This window comes from Drosophila rhopaloa, unplaced genomic scaffold (genome assembly GCF_018152115.1).
Source record: "Drosophila rhopaloa isolate 14029-0021.01 unplaced genomic scaffold, ASM1815211v1 contig_2, whole genome shotgun sequence".
Classification (NCBI taxonomy): Eukaryota; Metazoa; Arthropoda; class Insecta; order Diptera; family Drosophilidae; genus Drosophila; species Drosophila rhopaloa.
Window position 1 is genome coordinate 16877988 of NW_025335083.1, and position 27820 is coordinate 16905807.

Sequence of the window (27820 nt, forward strand, 5' to 3'; positions counted from 1 at the left end):
CCATTCCCCACAGGCACATTGTCCACTGTTCAGTAAACGTTTTCCAATTGATAAAAAAAAAAAAAACGTAATCAATTTGGGACATTTTATTAAAGGGCAACTCGATCAGACCTGCGAACATCATAAAATTGAAAACATAAAAATAGATATTTATGTTTAAAAAAAAAAACTTAATCAAAACTTGAAACTATTTTAGGTTGCACAATTAAAAAAAAAGCAGAAATTGATCTATATAACTCACCTTGTATTGATAAAAAACCTTCAAAGTAAAAAGCCGACCCAATATAGGTAATTGTTGCTTCACAGTGCATTAGTGGGGTGTTGTACAGGGATGGCAGTGGACTTCCGTTATGGTCATAGCAACCTGCTCAACATGTTAATGCAACGGCGAACCAAAATCCAAATCCCCATGCAGCTGCTGCTTGACAACGCCACAGAGATTGGGTTGAATGGGGCAATGTGGTACCGGGGGGTTTGCCTAGATGGGTTTTGCTACGTGCATCCAAAATGTTCAACCCTATTCCATTTGCCCAGCTGCTACTTTTCTCTCCTGCTTCCCTCATTTCAAAAGATAATTCCACATTCTTGGCTATCGGGTCAAAGGTTCTGTTTTTCCCTTTTTTTTCCCGAATTTTTATTTGATTTTAGTGCTTTTGCCTTTTGTTTGGGTTCCTTTTCACAATTCAAACTGCAGTCAGAATCGAGTGTGCTTTTGCACTTTTATTAGTTCTGGCTGTTGTCCATTGTACTGTGAATTTTACTATCTATACGATGTTTTTGGCTAGGTTACAAAAATATGCTGTTCTAAATCTATAAATTTAATATTCCCTGTACATTTGTTTAACGAAATTTGCTTTCATTTCTGCATATATTTATAGTTTTGATAAACCATAGCAATAAAGTTTTAATTATCTGTTCAATTTAACACAATAATTTGTTTTCTTTGTTTTAAATAAGGCAGCCCATAGGCTAAATCAATTTAAGAAATAATTTATTAGTGTGCTTGATTTTTATTGCTCAATACGGTAAATAATTAATTTTAATGTACACAATTTTAAATTGAAAATTTATTGTTTAATAAGCCAAACAAAAAAAATCCATCATAGGCTCTGTCAATAGCTAACAACTGATGAATGAAAAATTGTTTATCTTTTCATTTTTAATTAATCATGTGAAACCACATTTTAATTATGACTACGTAATATACACATTATATATTTCATAATTTAGTCTTCAAATTTTTATTTTATAAGTATGTAAACTATACAGACATATATACATGCATTCATAAGGTAAATTTAAAACTAAAATGTGTACCTTCTGAAAGCAGTAAGAGTAAGCACTGATACTCAAGAATTATCAAATAGGTATCTTATTTAAGTTAATTATGTTTTAGTTCGACTGAACTTAAATTGAAATTTTTTCTATATATCCACTTTTTCCACTTAAGTGGTTACCAAAGCATAACTCAGTGCAGTTTCAGATAAACTTTGACACATGCAGCCACCATATGGATGCTACTGTTTTCTCAGTCAGTGAGTCTGCATGCAGCGCTTGCCTCTAAGCTCATGGTGAATTTATTGTGTGGTTCTGTGTATTTCTTATCAGTTCAACGCTTTCATTGCTTGTGGGGCATATAAATTGACCTACGGGGAATGCTATTTTTATAACAAGACCAACTTAAAGCAAAATATCATTAAAATTCAGTTTAATGCAATATGCGTTTTTCTAGTTCCGAAATGTATGGGAAATAAATGTAAGCCAAAGCTTATTTTAAATAAATATTCCATTTTTATCTTGGTATTCCCCTTATGTTTACTAGAAAAAAACCGTTTGCATTTAAATCGATAAGAGATTGGCTATTAATTTGCCAACTTGACATTTGAACTTAGTATGCAGTGCACACAACAAAGTAGCAGGGGAAAAACATATGTCAATGCCCCTAATTAATCGGGTTCATTGCCTGACCAGTGACAACATAGCCTGAGAAAAGGAAACGGCAAAAGAGAATTAACAAAGTGCAAAAACGAAAAACGAAATCAAAAGTAAAAAAAGAGAAAAAGAGACAAGACCGATGACCTTCGCTTAAAGTTCAGATGTAAATTACCCGAGCAAACCAAAACCAACCAATGAAAACTGACACCCTGACAAAACTTGGTCCCAAATACAACCTTCCATTTCCGTTTACACGCCCCACCCATGGCATCTTTTTCCTTCTATTCTGCCTATCCCGTCATGCAAATGACAGGTAATTGACCTCATAAAGTATTCTCCACTCGGTGGGTGGGTACTTGGGGGGGTTGGGATGCAACAATTTTTACTTTTCATGTGTAATTTGATGTATGTGCGCGGTGCATGTTCGCCCCTTTTTCCTTTTGCTCGCCCATTTAAGTGTAATTTTGTATTTTTCTGTTTTGTACTTTTTGTATACATTTGTCACGTTGCCAAGAAGGGAAAAAAAAATAAAGAAATTCTAAAATGTTAATGTGCCGGGAGTCGACTCCCTTGTTCTTGTTCCGCTGTGGCACTTGAAGTAAATGTTCAAGCATTTCGCGGATCGGGGGTCTGTGGGGGCGTTGATGTGTGAGCACTGGTGGTGCCTACTTTACTTTCTTTTTCTTTTATTTTTCGCTGCCTTTGGGCTGCCATATGTGGGCTGTATGGATAAACGAGCAATTACGATTAATTGCATTTGATAAAATGCCATTAAAAAATGTAAAACACACAGATGTACAAGCAAGTTGTGGCTGTATCTAAGTGCCCGACCCTCTTTTGTCTGCAAAAAAAAAGCAAACATTTTGCGTAGGCAGATCAAGATGTAGAACAAGATGAGACCGGGAAATTCGCATACTTAATGGGACATTTACGCCCATCTTTTACATTAGTATTTAGCATATCTTGGCATTAATACAAATCATTAATGCTATGATAAAATGTAGTTTTAAATATTAAACAGAATTAATCACAATGATATCAAACAATAATTGTAAACGAAACATTTAATGAAAACTCTGTGAATCTGATGAAACGTCGAAAACACAGCCCTAATGGTGCATTAATTCTTTCAGTCTGGATTTTCTGCTCAATCAAATTCAAAATTCTTAGCGTAAAAGCACATTATGGTTTTAGCATAATCTACAAAAGTTTAAGAAGATTTTCTCTTGACAGTTTCAATAATTTATTTTCCGTTTAGTTGCTCTGTGCTGAGCCGTTGGCAGACAATGGCATAATAAACCATAATCAAATATATTGTAATGTTTATTTTTCGTCTTCTCTTTACAGGTGAGTGCTCAGTTGCTAACGTTCAGAATGTACTCCATAAAAACGGAGTTCGCTGCTCCAGGTAAAGTTTGCTTTTATTATCAGATACGACAGGGACAACAGTAGACGAGGATGACTGTTTTTTTTTCGTGGTCCTGGCAGTTGGAAGTACCGCTTCTCGTTTCCTCTTCTCCTCTCCAAATGATGGCCACATAAAAATCGCTTTTGTGTTCTGCTCCTCCATCCAGCTTCCCTCCATTGACCCCACACCTTCGGCCTTTCGTTCTCTGCGTTTTATGTTTTCTTTTATAATTTAAAATTAAATGTTGCATTTGGCACATAACGATGTAAAATGGTTAGCAGCTCTTCTGTGGGCAGGCCGTGTAAATTATGCAGAAATCCCCTGGGTCCTTCAGCGTGCATGTGCTTTAGATATGCAGCAGTTAGGAACCTTTGGCATCCTCCCATTTGGCCTGACCTTCCCCAACGGCTTTTATAATGCCTGTAGGCTGCATGTGGATTTATGAGGGAGTTTCATGGAAAGTTTTTGGTTTTTGTCAATTAAAATAATTTAATTTTTGGATCGCTTAGCTTTGAGCAGCTAAACGGCAAGTTTAAAACGAGTTATGGTTGAAAAGAGAATTTAAAAATTAAATTAAAAATAGTTACCATAAAGCCAATTTTCATGATTTTTTTTTTTAGTTATTTACCTTTTTATTTAATCGCTTTCACAGTTTCCGTTATTGTCAATTTTGGTATTGATTTATCCGATTTAAGGTTGATTGATAGGTGATTTAAAAAAAAAAACGATGCTTGAATAATGCGCCTAAATAAACGAATGAAGATAGTTTTAAAATTTAGTGTCTTTTAGTTGACAAAAATAAAATATTAAAAGAAATTATTTGTATAAAATAATCACAACTGTGGTACATTTTTGAGGATATATTATTTAATTAAAAGTGTTTTTTTTTTTGTATGCCTTGGGAGAGTTTCACTTCCCCTGATTTGATAGAAGTTGCTAATGGCGTTGTCATATTTGTTTTTTATTTACAATTTTATCATTCGTATTTTTTCATGCAAACTCGGCAGTGAATTTTTTTCATAGCTTTACGTACGTGTATATGGCATTTTTATTCGCAGAATACGAAATAATATTTACGGCCTACGGCAGGGACCGAAAACATGGTCGAGCTCTCCCCAACGTCACTGGCTGCAAATCAAAAAGGATAAACTGTGCTTTCAGCTGCCATCCAATCCTCTCGCTCTGTGGGCTTAGATACGCTGCTGGGCGGTGGGCGGTGGGTGGTGGCAAGGGGGCGTGGCTGGTCGAGGGAGTATTCAGCATGATTATGAATTCGTTGCGAAAATGCAAACTTCCGTCATTGAGTTGCGAGTTTGCTGCCCGTTTGCCGTTTGCTCTTTGATTTCGAGTTTGCATTTGCATTTGCAATACTATATATGTATGGCAGACAGAGAGAGCTAAGGATAAATGGGATGAGGAGTGACTGACTGACTGAGGAGTGGGTGAAGAGCATTGGATTAATGGCGGATAGCTCACTGAATGCGTTGAACTTTTGTGTAAAGTGCAATTGCATTTTATTTCATGCTCACTCCCTTTGGCTCGGCGTTTTTTATGCGCCAATTTTTAGCAGGAAATTTCCATGGCGCCATTTGGCCATGTTTGTGCGGCCAACTAGTCCCACACTTGGAAATACAAACAAAAAAGTGTATGGCAAAGCTTATTGGTTATAGACTGTAAGGGAATTGCTTATACAAGCGAACAAATTTAAAATAGCTTAAAAAGAATTACATAAATGCGACATAAGGAATTACTTGAAAATGACGCTTTAGTATTCAATTTCAGTAATATTGAAACTTGTTTACATCGAAATTACGTTTACATTTTTGAATTATCTTTGTTCTAATCAATCAGATCATTTAGTTAATTAGCAAACACGGACATCATAATGGGCTAAGTTTCGATATATTTATGTTAGAGCATCCGATGTTCTGGAGGATAGATCCCCTGTTATCCTCATTTGCTTTGCTAATGAAAAGGATTCGTTTAGAATTTTAAGCAAATAGAACGTGAGTAGCAGGAAAATGTGTACGGGAAAAATGTTGCCCAACCCAAACACATTTTTGCTACCTTGACTAGTGTAATTTATGCACGTGTGTTTTTGTATAATTCCGGACTATATATATGGGTGTATGGCAGCCGTGGCAGTGCCATTGCAATTTCATTTTGCTTTCATGGGTTTACCCGAAGCATTTTAATGCTCATTATGCATTTTTGCTGGCCTGGTCGTTGCCATTGGCAGTACAAGTGCTGCCGAATCCACCCACTCATCGCCCACGCCTGTTTTATTATGTTTATTACTGTTAAATAATTTGTATGCAATTAATTTAGCTGCAGCGAAAATAAGAGGAGCTGCAGTCAGAACCAGCCTGATTATGGCACGGCCGAGTTTCGTTTTACATTTCTCATTAGTAAGCAGAGCGCTTTAAATCTGCCGCTGTTATGAGGAAAATGAGCGTAAAGTTAAACAAAGTTTGTAGTTTTCATATATCTACTTTGTTTATATATTGTGAACGCAAACTCTGTTTTAGTTTGTTCCATGAATAACAGAACATTTGTCAACAAGCGGTGACATACATTGAAAGTGGAATTTTTAAAAATTTCCATTCTAAGCTAATAATACGAATAATAACATGTATAAAACAAATTTTGTATTAATTAATTTTAATTTATATTTTGTTTGTTTTTAACGTAAAATAAAATTAAAAAACAAATTGCTGTAATTATTAATGGCGTCAATTTAAAAAAATGTCTTTAAACAAAACCTTTAGTATCCAAAATGAAATAGATGGGAGAAACAAACAAGAGTGGAAAAAAACAAAAAGTGCTTGCCCATAAAAGCCATAAAAAGTTTGCCTGGAATTGGGAAAGCCAAAAATGTCATCATGCGCCCATAATTTAGCCATAAAAACACAATAGGCAAAAAGGTTCTGCCTTCTGATATTGAAAAGCGCACAAAAAGTACATATATATTTATATTGTGTTTATTGACAATCAGAAGCCATTAAAATGCCAACCTAGACAGAAAGAAAGAAAATTAGTATTTTATGCCCCAGGATAGGAACAAGGCAAGTTCAAGGTCACAAATTGCTAAGTTACAAACTTCTAAAAACGTTACATCTGATGAAAAACATAATTGGATTTTATTAAATAATTAGTAAATAATTACGAAATTATTTTGGATTTTATTAAGGCCCTTTTAAGGTCGAGTAAAAAACTAATGCTTAGGAGGCCACAAAGCAAAACTAATCTAAGAAACAAATCAAATGAGATTGTGAAACTAGCTTACAGCTTAAAACGAAAACAAAACCAACCAAGCGGCAACTTACAATGCCAGTGGATAAAACAAGGTTGTCGGAATAGGTTCTTTAGCATAGACATCGTATGTGATCTGATGTTTTTAATTGCTAATGAATTGCTTTTGCGTGCAAGGTGGGCCAACTAACTGAATCTCAATTATTGCTCATTATAACATTATTTCAATAAATTAGGTTCTTTGTTTTTAAAGATTGAATACAAATTGAAGTCATTGGAACATGATAAATTAAAAATAAAATAAATGCCATAATAATACGTTGCCTTGCTTATTAAGGCTTTTAAAGGGGAATAAATATGGCACAGTTAAAGATCAAAATCAGCTTTGTTTAAAAATATTATTGACACTGCAGTGTCGTATCCGGTCCTCTATATTATAATGCTCATAATGGCAATAATGACACGCATCTAGACCCTGGAGAATAGAATAAACAAGTTGGTGCAATGGGAAATGTAACAAGTGCAGGGAGCGGAAGAGCAATGCGACGACAATCGAGAATGACGATGATGATTATGACGATTACTATTACAGTGGCGAAAGGAGTTCCGAAGAGGTTCTCGCTGCGCGTTTGCATTGACATCAGTCGGCAAGTTGGCTCCATACGGGCATTTGCGACCAAACGACAGACCGACCGACCGTCCATGTTGCGCTGTCATTGTTGAAGCTGTTGTTGTTGGTTATCTTGTTGCAGTTTATATAATCAAATCTCATGCTTCGTTAATTCAAAATGTCGTTACGACGTGTAACATGACAAGCTCGCTCCTTGGGCACAACTCGAAAGTCTGCACATTGTGCTACATCATCCTGACAGAAGCAGTGGCAAACGAGAAGGACGATGACGAAGGGCGATCCCATAACTGAGCAAGTGAAACGTAAATAATACTGAGGCGCAAAACGAATCGAATAGAACAACAAACTTTGGCATAACCACATCATCACTACCCACCCATTTATCTCCCCATATCCACACGCACAAAAGGCGCCCTCATGTGTATGCTACACTTTGAAGCCTGTGGCCCTCCTGATTGCAAGTACATCAAAACACTTCCCTTCAACAATATTCTCGCGATGTTGCCAGTTGGGGTACACATGTCTGACATTTTTATAAACGCCGAGTTTATAACTGGACAATATTGGTACATTTCCAAAACAAAACATATTAGCTTTAAATTTGTAATCCTTTTATTTTATTGATATCTGTTTTAATTACAAACTTTTTTATTTTAATGGGAATTTTTTTATAAAAGGGTGTTTAGGATTGAAGAAAGATTAGGGTATTGAGAGGCGCGACTTGAGAATAAGATTAATTCCTGTTATCTATCTTTTTTTTTTATTCCATTAGAATTTCTAAGAAGTATCGTGTTTTTGCACGTCACTTGTAGGTTCGTCACAGATTGCCAAAATGATTACGGCGATGATGATGAAGATGAGGCTTCAAAGTCTTGCAAAGCTTCAATGTTGTTTACTTTTCTTTGTCCAAAGGGCAATTGTTAAAGGGCCGTTTCCATTACGAACCCACCCTGGCGTTGACAAAAATTTGGCCATAATCTATATCTGTTCATCTATAGTTCTGTTGGGCATTCTCTGGCTCGCCGCTGTGTTTAGCACGGTCATAAACTTTATTTGCGTTTATTGTTATTGGCATTGTCTGTTCTCATTTTATGTTGCCTATAAATTTGGGTTGGCTTCCGAACCCAAAAAACTTACCATACAGCCCGAAACAGGAATCTACTTTATTTATCCTTTGTAATTTCATGTTAATGGCTTTGTTGTTGTTTGTTTCTAGATGTCCTGAATGCTTGATAGTTTCTCCTAGACTTTTAATAGATCAGGATGGTCAACCTTCTTTTAGGTCTGTAAATACATTCCTTTAACTGCAATCTTAGCTCTTTAGCTTTTAATGTGAAAGAATTATTTAAAAAAACATTTGTTCTGTATTCTGTGAAAACCGTATTTGAAAACGAAATTGGAAAATAATTTTAGTTGAATCGTTTAATGTCTGGGCAAACTTGGCACTTGTCTTGAAGTTCTGTCCCAACTTTCCCATCTCATCTTCATATTCCTATTGACCATTTTTGGGTTGCTTTTGGCCTCCGGCTGCCATTTTTGGCAAACAATCTACAGCAATTATGGCAAGCTCTTAGTTAATAGCAGTTTCCCAACCTCTACGAAATGTTTTTCCTGGCCAACCAGACGATCCAGGCCTACTCCAGAATTGCTTCTTACCAATTAACGTCAATGGAAAGTAACACAAACGTCTCCTAATGATGTAGACGACTTTTTCATCATCCTCCCGAATTGTCCCAACTCCTGCCCTCTTTTGTGTGTATCTTTACCGACCGCAAATTAATTGGCGCACTCACAATTTATTTTGTAATTGTAAAATTAATAAGTTTGTGGCTGCCGTGCTGTTGCTGCCACATTTTCAGTGCCAAAAGTGGGCGTCGTTGACTGCCTGCAACTTTTTTTGTGAAAAATTTTTAATTGCTAGTGTCGGCGCTGTCGTCATCGTCACAAACCGTTTTCCAACTTCCAGACGACGACAATTCCCAACTACGGTTCATAGTTGTTTTTTTTTTCTTTATTTTTTTATTTAACTTTTAGACAGCATTGGGCCTGCCTGTTGAAACTCTTGGGGGTACTCAGGCTCGCAGTTACCTGGTACAGGGGCAGAACCATCAGCATAATGAAAAAGTTTCGAACTGTTTACCGTACAGTGGGCACGAAACTTGAATGTACCTAGAAAGTAACTGATGTAAAAAAATTATAAGTTATTAATTTAAAGAAAAAGTTTGGCAACTGAATTGCGACTTTGTTTATCTAATACAAATGTGGTTGAAGTAATAGTAGCAGTCATAGAATACTTTTGAGATAAACTTTAAGAACTCTGTTATATTCTATGTAAATGGTTTATTGAACCCACTGTTCCCACGCAGTTCTTGTGTTCATTTCCTTCGCGGTTTTTCTTATTTCTGCTTTGGCAATATGCTGATTATAAATTTACAGGGCTTGTGTGTGAGAGCTTCTAAATCAGAAGTATGTAAGAATATTCATAAACTTACATATATACACGCTTGGTTTTATCTTTTTTTTTTTCTTCTTTAAAGTCAGTTGAATGCAAAAATGGGTGGCGCAACTTTTTAATGTTCTCCCTCGCATTGTCTTCGGTTGTTTTTGCCTTTTTTTTTTTTCGCCGGTGTTGCCATAGTCACAGGCATGGTTACCCAGCTGCTGTGGTTGTTGTTGGAGCAGTAGCTATATTAGCAACGCCATTTGATAATGGATTCCTTTTTTGTGTATGAATAAAATCCCTATATAAACCGGGATGATGGCACCGGAGTGGAGTTGGGGTCTAGCTGTCATGGCTTAGTTAACACGCTCAGCCAAGCACTGGAAACGTGCTAAACGATGCTGGCAGGCTTATAAACAATTTAAGAATGAATTTCTTTGAAGAACTGAAAGCAGAAAAAGGTGGCCTACAAGGTTGAACATTTAAATATATAAATTCAGTCTTAAATGTTTTATTTGTTATTTAAATAAATCGATCGATTTGATGTGTAAATGGAAAAAATTAATTAAAGGATATAATTGAGTTAGATATCTTACAGCTAAACCGAGAAAATTGTTATCCAAATTGACATCTTTTATCTGTCAATTTAAGTTTACATTGTAACAAAATCGAAGTATTTAATTGGCAATGTTTGCACAACAATGATAACAAGGGTTGTTCCAATCAGTGAATCTAAATTAATACACTGCGTTTTACCTAAAATATCCCTTAAAGCTCTGTACTTTTTCATTTCTAAAAGGATTGTCGAATCCTGTTATGTTTACCCATAGGCTTTGCAAAACACATTTAATACAAAATATAGGATAGAGAATAAGAAATGGGGACGAGAGATCAACAAAGCGTAACGAATTGTTACAAAATATGCGAGTGGAACATATTCGAAATGGATTTTTCAGTTTGCACATAACCCAGTTTCTGGTTTATATAACGGCAATGGCAACAGTATTGATATTTGCATATGTGCCATATGTGTAAAGCAAGCATGTGAAATGGGAGGTTGTGAACGGTTTCATTTACCACAAACCCCTTTTCTAGGTTATTCATTGCTTTTGACTATGAAAAATGTTTTACGGCTTCCTAGGTCAAACCGAGCTCTTTGTTACTGTGGTGCCTTCATAAATTTATGAATGCATTTAATTGATAGTTACATTTTTAACATGACGAGAAGTCTTTACACCCACATTTACGACGTCTATTTATTGGAATACCACCAAAAGGCATTTAAAATTAAAAGACATGGCATAACATTTTATATTTTCTCTGTTAAACCAATATTTTATGTTTATGTCATATTCCTGCATAAATGAGCTGCGTGACATTTCACAATGAGTCATTAAAATATAAAAGAAGATAACATAAAGCTATTTTGAACATACTCGTAATCCTTTTGAGACATTTACGCCAGTTTCGTAATGTTTTTATGTTTTGTGAAGAAATAACTGCTATAAAAGGATAATTCAAACTGTCTAATGATGCAATGCAACGCATTCAGTTAACTTACGAACGTAATATGTCGACTGCACAAGCATTTTGTCGAGCGTATTTACCGACCACAACCAACAAATGGAAAATTGGGAATGATAGCCGGAAAACTTGCAATAAAAGTTGCTTTTATGGTATTCGACGTTGAATAAATGCTTTAAGTCCAAACGCTCATGGCTCATGTTCGTGGCGTTGTTACCAACATCGCTGTTGTGCCCTCTAGTGCAGTAAATGACATTATTAACCCAGTTTCCCGTACTTTAAGCTTACAATACACACTCTCACATGTTTTCAGCCATCATGCGCTTCGACACCCACAACAAACAACAAAAGCGAAATGAAAAAAGAACTTGAGTCCATACAATACGATTTTATACTCTTTTTTTGAAAAATTAATTATTTGTTTTAAGTATATCAAACTAAAATTTGCTAAATTTCTCGTTAAATAATTATATATTTTAAATTCAAAGTTCAAATGATTCTTAGGTTTAGCTAAATAAATTTCCTTTTGAAAGTTTTATAAAATCAATTTATATAAACATTTTTGGGTTTAATAAAATCGAAAAAGTTACAGTTGTCATTACATTAACAATCAAATTGCAGTGTATTTAAATTTGTTAAGTATTTTTTTTATTTTTTCACTTGAGCTTCTTGCTGTTTATTTGTCGCTTCACATATTTCTAATTACGTTTTACCCCAAGTTAGTAGTTGGCGCTAAGCTGACGACTTCACCCTACTTTAAATGGAGAACAAGTAACTAAACTTCACTGAAAGCAGCTTCTCTTAGTACTTATACAGTCAACGCCTTTCTGTTGAACAAACAATGAAATATCACGTGTGCGTGTAAATTAATAAGAAAGATAAGATTTCACTCTTTAAACACATTGAAGTTTTTTACAAGCAAATTAAAAATAAGGGTAAGGTCCAGGTTTTCCTTTCGTAATCATGTAAAATATACTCAATACGAAAACTTAACTTATAAACTTAACTGGATATATAAGTCATAGATTTGTGTTATAGCTTCGTTGCCAATAGTAAAATGTATTTCAAAATGTTGGTCTTGTATATTTTCTTTGCTCCGTGAATAATGGGCTTGAAATATGTTACAACAAAGGCACATAGTGTTATATATTAGCTATCTTTTAAAATATAACCTGTAACATCAGTGGATAATAGTTAGGCTATCTTTTGGGAAATAATCACATGCTTTTGGTCGTTCCATGAAGTTCGTTTTGCCTGTGAAGTTTTTAATTATACCACTTTTTCCTAATTTATTTTTTCGGGGAACGAATTTTAATTACAAGTCTCGTTGAGTTTGACCAGTTCCCCGCCTAACTGTTGGCAATTTATGTTGCACTCGAAGAGCGCATAAAGTTTCTCAAGTGGTGAAGGCAATTTTGTACTTGACATGATGTGGCTCTGGCTCTTGGTCTGCCTGCCAAGTGGATGGGTGGGAATGTGGTTTTCGGTGCTAGTTGTGTGGGCGGTTGTGCTTGCTAAGGTTAAAGCGGTGAAATCGTTAGTTAAATGAAGCCTAGTTTAGGTAAGTTTTTGGTAGGCAAATAAATCTGTGTAATTAGAAAGTTTCCGGCTATGTTTTTCAACTTCTATTGCAGTTCAAAACCCATATAAAAAAGTCTATGTAAAATTCTTTGGCTTAAAATCTGTAAAAGCGTAATAATACCATAATAAATAAAAATGTACATTACAGTTCTCGACTGTTCAAATTTGTTGGATTTTAATTATTGTAGCTACCACAAAAAAACTGTTTAAAAAGGGTAAAAAAATACCAATTTTAATTCATATAAAGCAAACATTTATAATTACTTTGGAGAGTCATTCACAAAAGGTGCTGACTGTCGAAGTTTTATAATTGAAAATACTTGCTCTGACTTTTTGTTTGGGGTGACCAGACCGCCTCCACATAACCCACTGCGCGTCACATTGCACTTAGTCAACTTCAGGGCACCCTTGCCTTTTAAGTTTTCTCAATTAGAAAACTTTCGTCTTTGAGTTCCATTCGCAGTTTACTCAGTTAACGCACCCGCGTGTTGTAAGTGAAACACGTCCGATTTATGCGAATATTATTAACATATTAGTAACTCATCTGTAAAACTTTTGGGCATCGAGGCATTCGCAGTCAAATTGAACGAAACTATTGTTAACTTTTGGGCTTGTGCGCCCCTTGGGAGTTTTAGCAAATGAATGCTGGCGAAAAGTTCCGCATTTCACAACATATTGCCGAGAACAGCGCTCTGCCACCTCAGAAAATCACAAAACAATTTGCATATATGTATGGGTATGAAGTGCAAACTTTGCCCTTGCCCAGGACGAAACAAATGACGGAAGATGACGACGCTGTTTGCTGGTTGCTGGACAGAAGATACACTGGCTAGACAAAACTTTCATCAAAACTAATAACCTTTTGAAATATCATAAAGCTGCCAGCATTTGAACCATAAACTTTTATAATAGCAAATGACGAAGAAAGAGTAGAAAATATGCTTAATGACCCAGAAGTTCGTTTTGCTATTTGAATTAAACTGAGCTACAAGTTCGGCGACAGATAGTCGTAACTTGTTCATTGAAATAAACATAGTGAAATATTGACAGAGATGAGTTGGAGTCGGACCATCATCATTTCTTCAGTCAAACTTTTAGATTGGTGACAAGGGATGCATGAATTGATTGTTGGAAGTTACTTTGTTGTTACTTCAAAAACTTCAAAATCAGTGATTTTTCTGTCTCTCTTAGACAATTTATAATTTAAAAGAAAATTTTTTAATTGGAGAAATTAAAACCATCGATATCTCTCTTTGAATTCCATTTAGCAATATTTTGGTTTAATTTCCGTGTGTATTCAGTGTTATAGAAACCTTTATTTTTTATAGAAAAAGTTTATTCACTCTCAAGTTTTTAATTACGCGAATTCCCCCTGCAAGTTTCACAAACTTCTTTCAACAACCTTATTAGCTTTTATCTAATTAAAGTGATTTGTGCCTTGATGGTTTTAAATCCAAGCACCCAAAGTCTTTACGACCCAGAATGTCTGGCGCTAAAACAACAAACGCATTAAAAGGTGGCAGGCTCGAGGGCTGATTAAATAGTTACTAATCCAGTGCGACTATTTTTAGAATGATATTCTGTGACGTCCGCCAGTGATAGACTGCAATTGAATAACATTTTAAGAGATGTCACGTCTGGCTAAGTGCTCAAACAGACCTCGGTGCTGCTTTTGTTTGCCTGCGACTGTGTGTAATTTATTAGATTTTGGCAAATATTTTGCCAGAAGCGCATTTCACTGTCAGAAGTTGTGGCGTCATGGCCAGACAGTCGGAGGATACTCGCGATATTTTCCTCATTCTACGGCCACTGCTTATGATGTAATGTTTTTATAAGCTCCGCTATATTCCTCATACTCCTTATAGAATTCCCTTGTTTGAAGAGAAGTTGCTTTTCTAGACAGTTTTCCCTTTTGGACTGAAGCCTTGAACGTTTTCCTTCCTTTGTTTTCCTTGTTTGAGCAACCGACTTCGCCTCACTTTTTATTTCTCCAGTTTCTCCTTGTGCTTTTCCCGTTTGGTTGCAGCTGACAGCTGCCTGCCAATAGTTGATTTTCTCAATATACGTTTTCCACTTGATTTTCCCCATGGCTGCATTCGTTTTCCCATGCGAAATTCACTGGTCAAGTAGCAGGTTTTTATTTGCTCGCTTTTTTGAATTAAATCGCATTTAATTTATATTAACATATTTAACTTTTATTATTTTCTTTAAAATCGTTTAATATATTTACGAAACTTTATTATAATGATTTCCCATTGGAATTTACTTTATTAATCCAATTAATTCAAATAGCGAAATAAATCTTCTGCCAGAGTTTCCCCAAGGGGAGATATTTCCTATATTTGTAGGTTCGATCCAACGCCAGAAACTTTTGTTTTTTCTAGCTGGGTGTAAATATTGATTTCGCGGAAAGCACGTGCGCCACTTGAGCGCTTAGATTTTCGCAAAGGAACAAATAGGCTGAAGGATGAAGTGATGGTGGGTTAAGCGACTCGCATGCCCTTTTTTCTTATATATATATATATATATATATATATATATATATATACAATCATATATTTATATAGCTTTCTCTGTGAATGTGTGTTTGTACTTGTTTGTGTGGAGCTTTGGCTCACGTCCTTGTGCTAGTTTCCAAGTTGCCTGCTGCCTTTTTCGCTGATGTCTGGCTTTTTGGCTGCCTTGGAAATTGAAAGTCTTTCCTCTCCTTCTGTTGAAAACATTTAACGTGATGCCAGGACACGTGCTCCTGCCATCAATTGAGCTTCTGTTGCCATTTATTTACCTAACTGTTTGCTGCTATGTGTTAAGTGCTAATTGGGTTACTTGTATTTTATCACCCTGCCCTATTCCCTCCCGAAATGACCACATGTACTCGTCTGTTAGGTGATAAATTTTTAAAATTACTTGATGGCTAATGCCGCTAATTATTTCGAAGTGTCTTTCAGTGCTTTAGTGCTTGCTAAGCTTCAAGGAAAATAATAGAAAAATCCTAAAGCCTCTGACCGGGTCCTTGCCACGTTGGAGTGGCTAATTAAAGTTTTAAGTTTCTGGCTGAAGCTTCTGAGGAGGACGAGCTAATTTTTGGCAGCCTCTACCCCAGATGCGCGAAAGTATAAGAGTATAAAAGTTTTTCAATTTATTTTAGGTAAACATATTTCCCAGATCAGGCTAATTAGATTTTTGTGGCAAGGCAGGGAGTCTAAAAAATGTAAGTTCCTACTGGCAAAACTTTTAAAATTATTATTTATATGTTTTCTTATTTACATACATGGTGCAAATGATGAATAAGAAAATGCAAAATACTTAAGTTTAAACGAAGCTTAATAAATCAATATCTCAATTTTCTCTCAACTATCTCATTTATAAATTTTAAATCATCAATGATTTTCAAAACGCCGCTTATGCAAATATCTATATGGTAAATAGTCTTCCAAAGGCACTTGTACAAATTGTGTTAATTAATGGACAACTCGACATTTTAGCATAAATATAACGATAAACACATCAACGCCCAGATAACAATTTTGAGTATCATTAAGGACGAATGGAAACCCCTTTAGGGCTAGACAATATCCCTGGGAAAATGCCAGACGCCAGCACAAATAGACATAAATTTAAATGGCTAAGGGCCTCAGTTTGCGTTGTCCCTGTCCACAAAATACCGCATCCCCGCATCACTTCCCCATTCCCATTCGAGCAGTCTGTCAAAACAAATGTTTGCCAGGAGGAGCACGGAATGCAGGGCAACTGCAATATTGCAAGTTGCAGCTGCTGGTTGCAACCACCAACTGTGACTGTCCTTTGGTGGTTATGTTGATGCGCTTGTGCCCGCTGCTGCTGCGATGCCACATAATCAGGACAAGTATCCTGGGTGTGCGACATTCTGCCAGGTTGCATGAGCATTATAATTATTATTTTCCATGCATTTCTATGCACTGAAACAAAGAGAAGGCTGTTAGAAAAGCTTGCGCGTATTATTGTGCATGCTTTATTTATTTATTTAAATTACTGCAATTTGGTTTAACAGTCCTTATTAAATATTCAGTTATAATTTCTTTAATTTCATTCCTTTTGCTTGCCAAACCAGGCAATATTTGTCCAAAATGTGTGTTTCTAGTCACGCAAGCGTTTAAATAAATAGTACGGAAGTGAAATTGAGAACAAAGCTTACCTTATAACTATTTTAATTGGTGGTGATAAAAACGATTCGAAAGGAGTTACTACTTGGTTAAAAAAGATTACATTTTCAGATTTTTGTTTTGTTTGCATTCCTTAGATACTTTTAAACTTAATACAAACAATAATGTTAAACAAACTATATAAATAAGTTCAAATGGTATTATAAACCATGTCTTTTTATGATGCGTTTTTTGGTCGATTGAACGGTGTCCAAGTCGGATTTCGATTAATATTATTTCAAATATTTTAAAATACCCTAGTAATTTTGCTGTCTGTAAAGGGAGTTACCTTTGTTGGAGCTCTTTAGCCGGCTTTATTCATCTGGGCTGGCCTCAATGTGCAGGTGACATTACTGCGGAAGAAGAATGAGGCAGCAGCAACAAACTTAGCCTTGAGCAAAAGTTGAGCTCTTGCCCCGTGATGATTTATGCACGTGTTTAGTGTGAAAAATTTACATTAAATGCATACATGGTAGCGAAAGTGTTGCCTAGAGAATCATTCGCACACTTCTGTGCCCATTTGTGGATGTGGGCGGCCGGGAAAAAGGGGGCGGGACTCGTGGTCGGCCCGGGAAGTGAAAGTGTGTGGGGCAACTCTTGATGCCGTATTGGGGTCACTGGTCATTATCAAGATGTAGCTAAAGAAATGCCATAAACTGGGGCTGCGACGAGTCCAAGTCCCCCGGCTCCTTGCGCCGTCTTGGCTCATTTGATATGCAGGGCAGATAAAGGCCAACGCGCATTCAGCCATCAGCTCCTCTGTTTGCCTGAAAGAGGAGCGAGCCAACAATGAGGCGATAGTTTAATGGCAGAGCAAACTGTTGAGCAAGCACATCTTCTTTGGCAAGCCATCGACCGAGGGGAGTTCCTTAAGTCGGGAATCGTTTACATTACATAAGTTAAATTTAGTGCTTTTGGAAAAATCAAAAAATATCTTTAAGCTTTTACTTTTATGATTATATTTAACATATTGTCTGTCGTGAAATACAGTTTGATGATTTATTTTGAATGATTAGCCAAAACCTTTCCTAACCTAGTTTAATCTACAACATATAATATATAAATATAAGATTGAGAATTAACTATTTGCGATGATGTACATACAATTTCATCCCCAAATTAACTTTCTTTGTTTCTCAGCAGAATTTATTTTTTCAGGTTTTCCAAACTTCCGGAAAAGCGGGTTCCCTCCTCTAAAACCATTTGAAAGAAGGCGCAATAATTCTTTTCTCAGCTGGCGGCTTTATCCTTTCACACATTTCACGCCCAAAACTCGGTGGGAATGGCAGGCCACGCCCACTGTCTGACGAACCGCCTTTCAATTTCAACCGTACATTTTTGCATTGCATACTTTTGAACGTTGCGCCAGGAAAAGCCTGCAATTTTCCCACTCGGCTCCTGCGGCATCCCGTCTGCAATTTACGCGCCCCTGTTTGAGCCTTTTGTTAACGGGAGAAAAAAAGGAAAATGGAAAATGAAAAGAAATTGCTTCAAAACTCACCTTTGGGGCCAGTGCCACCTCTTTGAACGGTAGATTTTCACTTTTCTCTCTCGGTATCATGTATGCACATCTTTTGGTGTTGGCCCTAAAACAAATTGCATAGACATTTGTTATTTTGGCTAAAACGGCTTTCAGCTTGTTCTATTGGTATTTATTTCCTTACCCTTATATACATATTTATATGTATGTATATATCTTTGCATATATGTGTGTACTTTTTGTCCGATACATTCGAATGTATTCATAGAAGTAGCAAAAGGAAATTGCATTTTTATAACCTCACTACGTTTCCTTTCGGATTTCTTAAGTCCTCTTTATACCTGTTGTTTATTTATTACCTTTTTCTCTCCGTCTGTCTGAGTGTGTGTCTTGTCTGTGTGACTTTCTTCGTTTCGCTTTTTTAGCTTTGTCTCTTTCATCTTCTTTGGTCTCTTACTTTTTATACTTTTTTTGTGGCCCAAACTTACTTTTAACGATCTTACCGCCCCATGTGGCACAAGTGAGAAGGTAAAATTTATAATGCGAGTTCTGGTATTTAAAGACAAATTTTATGGCTTTTTAGTTGACAGTCGAGAGCCAACATCATAACTTAGGTGCCCGCAAAGGTAGGCAATGATATTTTTATGGCACTTAATGGGGTTTCCTTAAGTAACATCTTTGCCTTAAAAATTATTAAAAACATTTCTGCCAAAAAAAACTTTTAAAGCAAAAACACTTAACTAATTAATATTTGTATTCTTTATTTTCAGGTAATTTTTCTGATGTTTATCATGATGATGTTTAAATGATATTAAAATGGTTAGAGGTAATAAAGTGGAAAATGACTAAGAAATTCAATATTCCACTAATGCTTTTCAAATTAAAGTTTTTATTTCAAAAGTTTAAGATTCATCAACTCTTAAAACCAATCAAAAGGACACTCAACGAAGAAAGTTTTTAACTAGCGAAACGGATCGAAGCAGTTTTATGTCTTATATTACTGAAGAAACTTGTTTGGTTTAGTTGAGGAAAAGTAAATAAGCCAAACTGTCATGACTGGTTGACCGATGACCAAAAGCTATTCATTTAAGTCACATCATAATCAAGTCGGGTACAAAATACTGCTGGTGAGGTCGGGTTAAAGAGCAACTGTAATTGCTATCTATCATGAGATGCATATAAACGGAAATAATTTATTAATTGCTCACACCACCGCACAGTAAAAGAAGAAGCAAAATCTGCGCACAATTAAATCGATATAAAGAGTTGCACAGCAAACATCATGGCCGGCTGGCCAAGCCCACAAAATATTTCATGCGTTGTCGAACGAAATGAATGCATAAATAATTGATTTAATATTCGTGTTGACTACAAATGAAGCGCTTAAACGAATGGATGAAGGGAGTGGAGTGGAGTGCGGTCATTGGCCAGAACAGCAGCGTGGCTTATAATATATGCAAATTTCGCATTATCACCACGAAACAAACAAATGAATGCATTCTAAAAAGCCGAAATAAAAGCAGTGTAAATAATAAGACCTACTTAATGAATTGAGAAAAAATGAGATTCATATCCAAAAGTAAATAATGTTTGTTATTGAATGTCCTGTCATTTTCGATAAAAATAAATTTAAACGTTTTAAGATTTTACTAAATGAATGCTGTCAAACCTTTACATAAATTGATATATTGCTCAATTTCTTTTGGTGTAATGGGCATGACAAATCGACTAAACTGAAACTGAATTATACTGGAAAACTCAAATTGCAAATTGGTGACACTTTTCGTTTTTGTAAATTGTACAACTTATTGTGCGGGTTTTGTGTCTATAAAAACATTTGCTAAAATGTAAATATAAATTATTAAGGCACCATTTCAAGTTTTTGAAGCTATTTCTGCTTCACTTCCCTGTTCTGTGTCACTGCTGGCATTATTTTTTTAATGATAAAAATTAATGAGTGTATAAAATGCAAAATGTATAAAAAAGATATACATTAAATGACCTAATTTCCCATAAAAACAAAACCCAAAACGTCAATTTGGCTTATAGACAGATGAATTTTAAATCGTAATAATTATTTATTTATAGTTGTGGGTTACACCCTTTAAAAATTAGTTCGTGAGAAACATTATCAAGCAAAATACAAAATTGAAAAATAGATCTTCCCGAAACGGACTACGACAAATTTTGTAAGCTGCTTACACATCATTGCATTGCTTTTAAAACGTCAGTCACTTATGTTTGTAGGAATTCAAAGTATAAATTTGATAAATCTGTCGATTAACCTTCCTTCTTGTTTGAGTTGGTGCCGTCATTGAAAGGCTGTACTTCCCCGGAGGCCCAAATGCAGTAGACAATCGCCGTAATGAATAGCACGGCAAAGGCCACCCAGAAGACCATGCGCCACTCCAACATGGATGCATTCGGAGTCATTACACCCACTAGATAGGGCGATATCACTCCCGTGATCGCACCAATGCCATTGGTGATCGCCATCAGGGTGCCAGCGTAATTGGGGCTCAAGTCCAGCGGCGTTAGTTTCATTCCGGCGTAGTAGGTGCCCATTAGACCCATGCTAATAGTAAATAGGGCCACGACCAATCCGCGATTGCAGCCGGCATACGAGGCGCCGACCATGAAGATAGCCGGTCCAAAGGCAGCCAATCCCGTCATGATTTTACGCGTATTCGTGGTGCTCATGCAGTTCCGTTTGATCATCTGATCGGCCACACAGCCACTGGCCAGTGACATAATCCACATCGTCACGTAGGGCAATGAGGAGTACAGACCGTTGGCCTTGATCGAGAACCGCAGCACATCGGCCATGTATTTGGGCAGATATGAAACCATGATATAGAAGCCCCAATCGTGACCGATCTGAGCACTAATCAGGGCCCACATAGGTACGTTCGTGAAAATGGCTAGCCAGGGTGTCTTCGGCCGGTTCGTATCCTTCGGCGGTATCTCCGCCATCAAAAATTCACGCTCCGATGGCTTGATAAACGGATGACTATAGGGAGCACTGAAGCAGATCAGGGTGAATATAATAAACCAGACGATTGCTATTATCGCAAATACGTAGAACACCCACGGCCAGTCCATGGAGTCGAGTATCAAGCCGGATAGCAGGTTGCCAGCGATGCTACCCACCTGACCACCGCCGAGGACCAGGGCGCCGAGCATTCCTCGCTCATTGGCCGGCACCCATGCGGCCAGTAATACGCTCAGCGCTGGAAAGGTGGTCCCTTCGCCAAGTCCCATCAGCACACGGAGTACGATCAAGGCATCGCTACCGCCGTAAACGATACACATCGGTGTGATTAGCGTAAATATGGCCGTGAGAAAAATTCCCAGGCTCAGTGTCCACTTTCCGCCGAACTTGTCCGCCAATACGCCACCGGGCAAGTGGGTAACGATGTAGCCAATATAAAAGGAGGCCAGGATCAGACCCTGCTTCTCTTCGGACCATTCGTAGCTACCGCCTTCGCGAGACACCGGAGCGGCGTCATCTTCGTCTGGTTCACAGATTGCATGGGTACTTGCCGTGTAGTTTCTCTTGACCACCAACACTGTTATGGCCTGGGAAAGACAGACTCGCATGGTGTAGGCATTAAAGATTGCAAAAAATCCCATGATGGCCAGAATCCATCGCTGGGGTACAACAAAGAATTTGGACAGTTTTATACCCCACTGAGGCTGCTCCTTAACATCTGCCATTTTTTTTGCACTGTGATTTTTGCTGTCTGGCACTAAAATGTATATTTAAACAGTTGTGACTTACATGTACTATGTATTTAAAATCAATAGTGTAAATCATTACATATACTATAAATTTAAAATCGGCGCCTACTTTTTTTTTAAAGCATTAAAAAAGTCGAAACGTAAAAAGAAAAACATTTTCATAGAAAAAAAAAGAACCGAACCGAAAAGAAAATATTCATAAAAGCAAAAACTATTTATATATAAGGTTGAAGATTTAAAGTTTAAAGCTTTTAAAAACCAAAAATTTTAAAATCGAACCACAAAGTCTTGATTTCGAATTATTTAGTCTTCTAAATTATATATTTAAACTATGGTTTATTATTTTAGGAGGTTAAATTCAGCTATTTTTGCAAATTTTTGTTTTTACTTTTTTTCTCATTTCTAAAGTACTTACCACGTCAACCACATGTGTAGAAAAGTTGTACCCTCGGAATAGCCCGATTCCACTCTCGCCATCTGTGAATTTCTTTTTTTTTTGTTTGCCCGACCATTTGGCCCTACAAAACAGTCCCAAGATGTCCCTAACAATTACATTTGCCTCACAATTTATGTATGTTTTGCAACCTTTTCTTCTGTTTCGCCTTTGCCGGCGTCATCTATTGTTTTAAATGTGAGTGAGTCAGTCACATGTGCGACGGTTGAACAGGATGGGAAGAAGTTGTCGGGTTTTGACAACCGCAGGCGCAGGTCCTTGCGGTGGCCCAACCAAGGAAGAGCTTCCATTTTCATCATCATAAAGTCTGTTGAAAGGAAATCGATATGGGCAACTTAATCATGAAATGAAGTCGCCGTCAAGTTGTCTTTCATTTTCAATTCCATTCTCAGCACCCTATACTCCGCCACAGTAGCCCCCCAGGCCAACTATTTCTCCGTCGGAGCCTTGTTTACCTACAGAGTGCGAAGGGCCAAAAACTTTTACCTAGGTTCAGTTCAGTTCAGTTCAGCTCGCTTCGGTTCGTTGTGGTTCATTTTGCTTTGCTTCGGTTTTGGCTTGACTGGGATTGTTTTGTTTGTTTGTTTTCATGTCTAAGTTAGCTTACTTTTGTGAAAAAGTTTTTCCTGCTATCCGCTCCGGCTTATGCTTTCAATCACCGCTCCGCTCCACCGATATATACTCTGCACCCACGCCTCTCCCCTGTTACTAACATTTTTTGTTCATTTCCGTTTCGACTTCCTTTGTAGCTTCGTGAGGTTTTATCCGTTCTAGCTCAGAAATGCAGGTCAGGTCAGTTCGGTGCAGTATTATATTAATTTTTCCCTTTTTCTTCGTTTTGGGGTCAAACTCCTGTTCAGTGCCCCTAAGGGAACTTGACAATAATTGCTCATTTTTGGGTTTTTGGTGCCAACATACTATTTTACTTCTAACTGGCTCCCTGGTGTAGCATAACTTTAGATCTTCAATATTCAGTAATTTATTCCAAAAAGTTCAAATTATAATTATTAAGCAGATGTGTAAAAGTGTTCTATTAAATATTTTTGCATCTGACTGCTTCATATTAATTCAAAATATGTCGTTTAATATAGTTTTATTCTTTCATATTTTTTTTAACACATATCTTCTTTGAATTCGATTAATCAATGGGATTCCCCAGCAACTTTTGTTGATTTTATTTTACACTGAAAAGTCACAAGTTCGTAAAGGTTTTGCTTTTACATAATCCTAAAAATCAGAAAATAAAACTCAGCTCAGCAGTATATGTGGAGTTGTTAAGTTAAAATGTCAATAGAATCGTCGCCGTTTTTATTCCTGTACTTTGTACTATATATATGTATATATTGCCAGCGATACATTGACCCACTTTTGGGGGGTAAGCCCTAACGAAAAAAAGTTTAATTATTCCGCGCAACTCCTCACTTCCCCAGCCCACTTACCACCCACTGACTGGCCAGTGAATGACGTTGAGCAAAGTCCGCGATAATAAAACGTATGACAGTAAAAGGCCATGGCTGGAGAAATATTTTATGAGGCTGAATACATTTTTCATGTTATTTAAAGCTCATTAAAAAAATACGTCATTCGCAAGAAATGCAGAAAATGATGGAAATAAAGCAGGGCAGGCAATGTTTTTATATTCGCCGACTAGACAAATAACTTTAGATTAATGTTTTTATCCAATTTGGTTTGATTTAGGAATTTAATGTTAGATTTTAATACAACATACTAATTAAAATGTTTAAAGTTGGATGTAATTGTCACCAAAAACTACCAAAGACAACCAACTTTGCTCAGTCACCAAATGAATTTGCATCTATAACTCTTTAGGCTTATAATGACTAGAGAAAAAACATATGGTCGAGAAACACGTTGTTCGTAAAAAATTATTCAATTTCAATTATGCAAAAGTAAAATTTTAGATTTCCTGTGATTTGTTTTGCTACATGTTTGCTTAATTTTTTAACAGGAGAGTTTTTGTTTGGCGTTTGCTATCATTAATGTTGTGTGTCTATCATTCTTTCATAATTTTTGTTTGTAGAACTAAAAGGATATTTTCAGAGACAGAAGTTAAAGTCGACTTTGTTTAAAATATATATACTCTTATATTTTTGCTTCCATTTTGCCTTACCCAATGTTTGACAACATCACTGCTCACCATATTTTTGTGAATAAATGAAACTTTTTCTTTATGTTTATTATGTGTATATATATCCATCCATTTGCCTTCTCGACAGTATTTTAAACTTTTTGCATGCCGTTCCATGTCACTGGTCTGTCAGTATATGTTGTTTGTGTCGAGAAAAAAAAAATGTGGAAGTTATTATTTTTTTGTTTTGGCTATTTTCTTGTTGCTGACGATTTTTGCTGCTGAGTGAATGCTTCTATATTTTTATTTTGGTTATTTTGATCTTTTTTTTTCATATTTTAACAACCAGCATATTTTTCCCAGTTCAATCGGAGTACTCTTGCGTTTTCCTCTCGTCCTTGGCCTGTGAAAATTCTTCAGTCTTGTGATTGAAAGGCATTTTGGTTGGCTTAGTTTGGGTTGGCATGGCTGCGAGGCTTGTAATGCGTATGCTCAACAATTCCGTTGCATGTCACATTGTTGCCCGATGTGCCTGCAACATAGTTGAGCAAAGCTTTTTGTTCCCTTCCACTCTGCTGATAAGTGTTGCAATGTGCAACTATTAAATAGTTTCGCAGCTGCCATTTTCAAGTTTCTTGGCCCATGGCCCATTCTTGAGGAACTTCTTGTGCCACTTAGATGGCAACTTAAGGGAAATAATCTGTTCTTGAAGTCGAGGTCGATTTTTTATTTACATAAACTAACCAGTGATGTTTTTGGGTCCTGGATAATGTATAAAATGAATAACTTATCCGTGCTATTATTAAATGGATCTTTACAGTAGACAAATCCAACAAATACATTTTGTCAGTAAAGTTTTAAAATATTTCAGACTGCAACTCTTTACCCACAGTCTTGCATTGTGAAGGATACTCTTTACCCACAGTCTTGCATTGTGAAGGATACCAGATATGTTAATGATTTACAATGATGATTTGTAGACTCACAACAATAAGTTAAGTTGCTTTACAATTTCTCTAATTTGTTTAAATTCCGATTTTATTGATTTGATTATAGAAAGGCAACGTTTGCCTATTAATTGATGAATTCAATAAGCTTTCTGAATATTATTAAATTATTTTTGAGCATCTGGGTGAACCGAAAATTGTATTAACTTAGTAATTTGATTTATTTGCTTGATGATAAACATCAATTATTGCTTGAATGTCGATTTCTTCCTCTCCTATCTGTGAACTCTTCATCCCTCTTGTCAGTCATTTTCCTAAAATTAACAAACGTCCATAATTGTTTTCATATTCGAGTGTGTTTGCCTAAGTCTCAAGTAGACTTGGGTGCACTCAATGGATTTAGTTGGTAACTGAAATGGTTGCCCTGATTGTGTGTGCTTCTATGTTGCGGTTTTCAAGCTCATTATAAGTTTGGTTTATAAACAGCAATGTCGGCATGGCTTAGACTTTTGTGGCCTAGGTATGAATACCTCATCTGAGTTCAACGAGCTCGTTGTGTTTTAATGGCTGTACAACAATGGTAATTGCAACTACAAATTTAACATGTACATGTGTTGGATGGTCTCCATATAACAGATATCGATAGCACTTATTTAGTTTCTTATATAATATTAATTTATCATTGAGTAATTGTTAGAAGAATAACAATTGAGATGAACATATAAACGCCAGGGATATTTTCAAGCATTAAAGGTTTTAAAATTTAATCTGGTGAGCGGTCCTTGCTCGTAGTCACGAAAATAGACCAATCAATAATTTAATTAAGTGAACTTCAAAAAACTTTAGATGTGACAACATCGTCCGTAAAATGTGAACTGGTGAAGCAATTAGTGAAAACGTTACGTTTGAGAGAAGGGGCAAGTTCCTGGTTATCCCAGTGGTCATATCTGCAGAAGTCCGGTCGGACCTTTTATTCGTAGTTTCGCTCATCCAAATTACTGACACATCAGTTGGTATTGTCGTTCGCCTTTGTCTACGGAAATAGCGCAGCGGGAAAATCAAACTAATCAGTTGAATGATTGGCGTCGACAGCCGATGAACAATGGCCACATTCGATGTCCTTTCGACATCCTGCGAATGAATGTTGTCGCTCGATTCAGGAAACTGTGCTACCTTTTCCGCATTTAACGAGATTTTCTCTACTCCTCCATTCCCATCGTATGGAAATTATTCGATCGGGGCTGTTCAAAGAGGCGTGGCGTAGCTCAAATTACTTTATAGCTTGCTTCATTTAGTTTATAACGCGCAGGGTTTTTTTTTTATTATACCTTATCCACTGGCTTTTTTTAATTTGCCGTAATTTTAACCTGCTTGGGACATCCATTATATGGCTATCTTTCCCCGTCTTCTTTGGCCAAAGTGGATTAGCTTTGTGCTGTGAGTGGCGCTGCGCTACTTCAAGTTAATTTGTTATGCAAAAATTACCCCAGTGCTTTGGCCTATTAATGGTAGCTTTTGTGGCTACACTTCAGAGAGGAGAATTCGCCTTAAGTGAATGCGGGTCGAGATTGTAGATTATGGTTTGGTATCAAAGTTGGTCTTGTTTACTTTTCCGTTATGGTAAATATTTTAAGTATTTTCTAAAGACTTATGGGTATAATCAGAAATTAAAACAAATAGAGTGTTTTGAACTTTGTCCTATTTAAACAATGTAATTTAGCTATTGTAGTGCCTTTGAGCAGGCTCTCAAAATACGTTTTGATAGTTTATTTTCCTTCTTATTCTTTTGAATTTAATTTGGTTTTGAGCTTTTTTTTTTAAGTTTTCAAAATAAATAGACCATTTAAAATATAGGTTGTTTTATATGTTTTTTAAGAGGTTTAGCTTTGAATATAATTGAATATTTCCGTGGACATATTTGTAATTCCCAATCGTACAAGTATAAGCAAACAAAATTGTTAATTTGCATTACGAGATTCGCCCTTAAGCTTCTTTGCTTTACCTACATTATTTTTTGGTCATACGTGCTAAATTACACAGTGCTTAGCTTTCAGCAAAATTATTCATTTTTGGCCCAATTTCCATTTCTTTTCACTTACCTAATGAGAAGCTTTCAGGGCTAAAGATGCAAAAAAAAAAAAGCAAAAAAAGTCTTTG

General features: G+C 36.3%; 2 protein-coding genes across 5 annotated transcripts in view; one reads left to right on the top strand and one right to left on the bottom strand.

Annotated features, from left to right (window-relative positions):
- LOC108051878 (disintegrin and metalloproteinase domain-containing protein 10) overlaps window positions 1-27820 on the top strand; it is an 86633-nt gene that overhangs the window by 22093 nt on the left and 36720 nt on the right. The gene's annotated exons all lie outside the window — the stretch shown is intronic.
- On the bottom strand, window positions 20491-22228 carry LOC108051879 (sialin). Its single transcript, XM_017134144.2, has one exon. The coding sequence runs from the start codon at window positions 22147-22149 to the stop codon at window positions 20713-20715; it is 1437 nt and encodes a 478-aa protein (XP_016989633.1). The 5' UTR covers window positions 22150-22228; the 3' UTR covers window positions 20491-20712.

What these genes read in the sequence shown, in the direction of transcription:
- LOC108051879 (XM_017134144.2), bottom strand. Translation starts at nt 22,149, where the DNA reads ATGGCAGATGTTAAGGAGCAGCCTCAGTGGGGTATAAAACTGTCCAAA.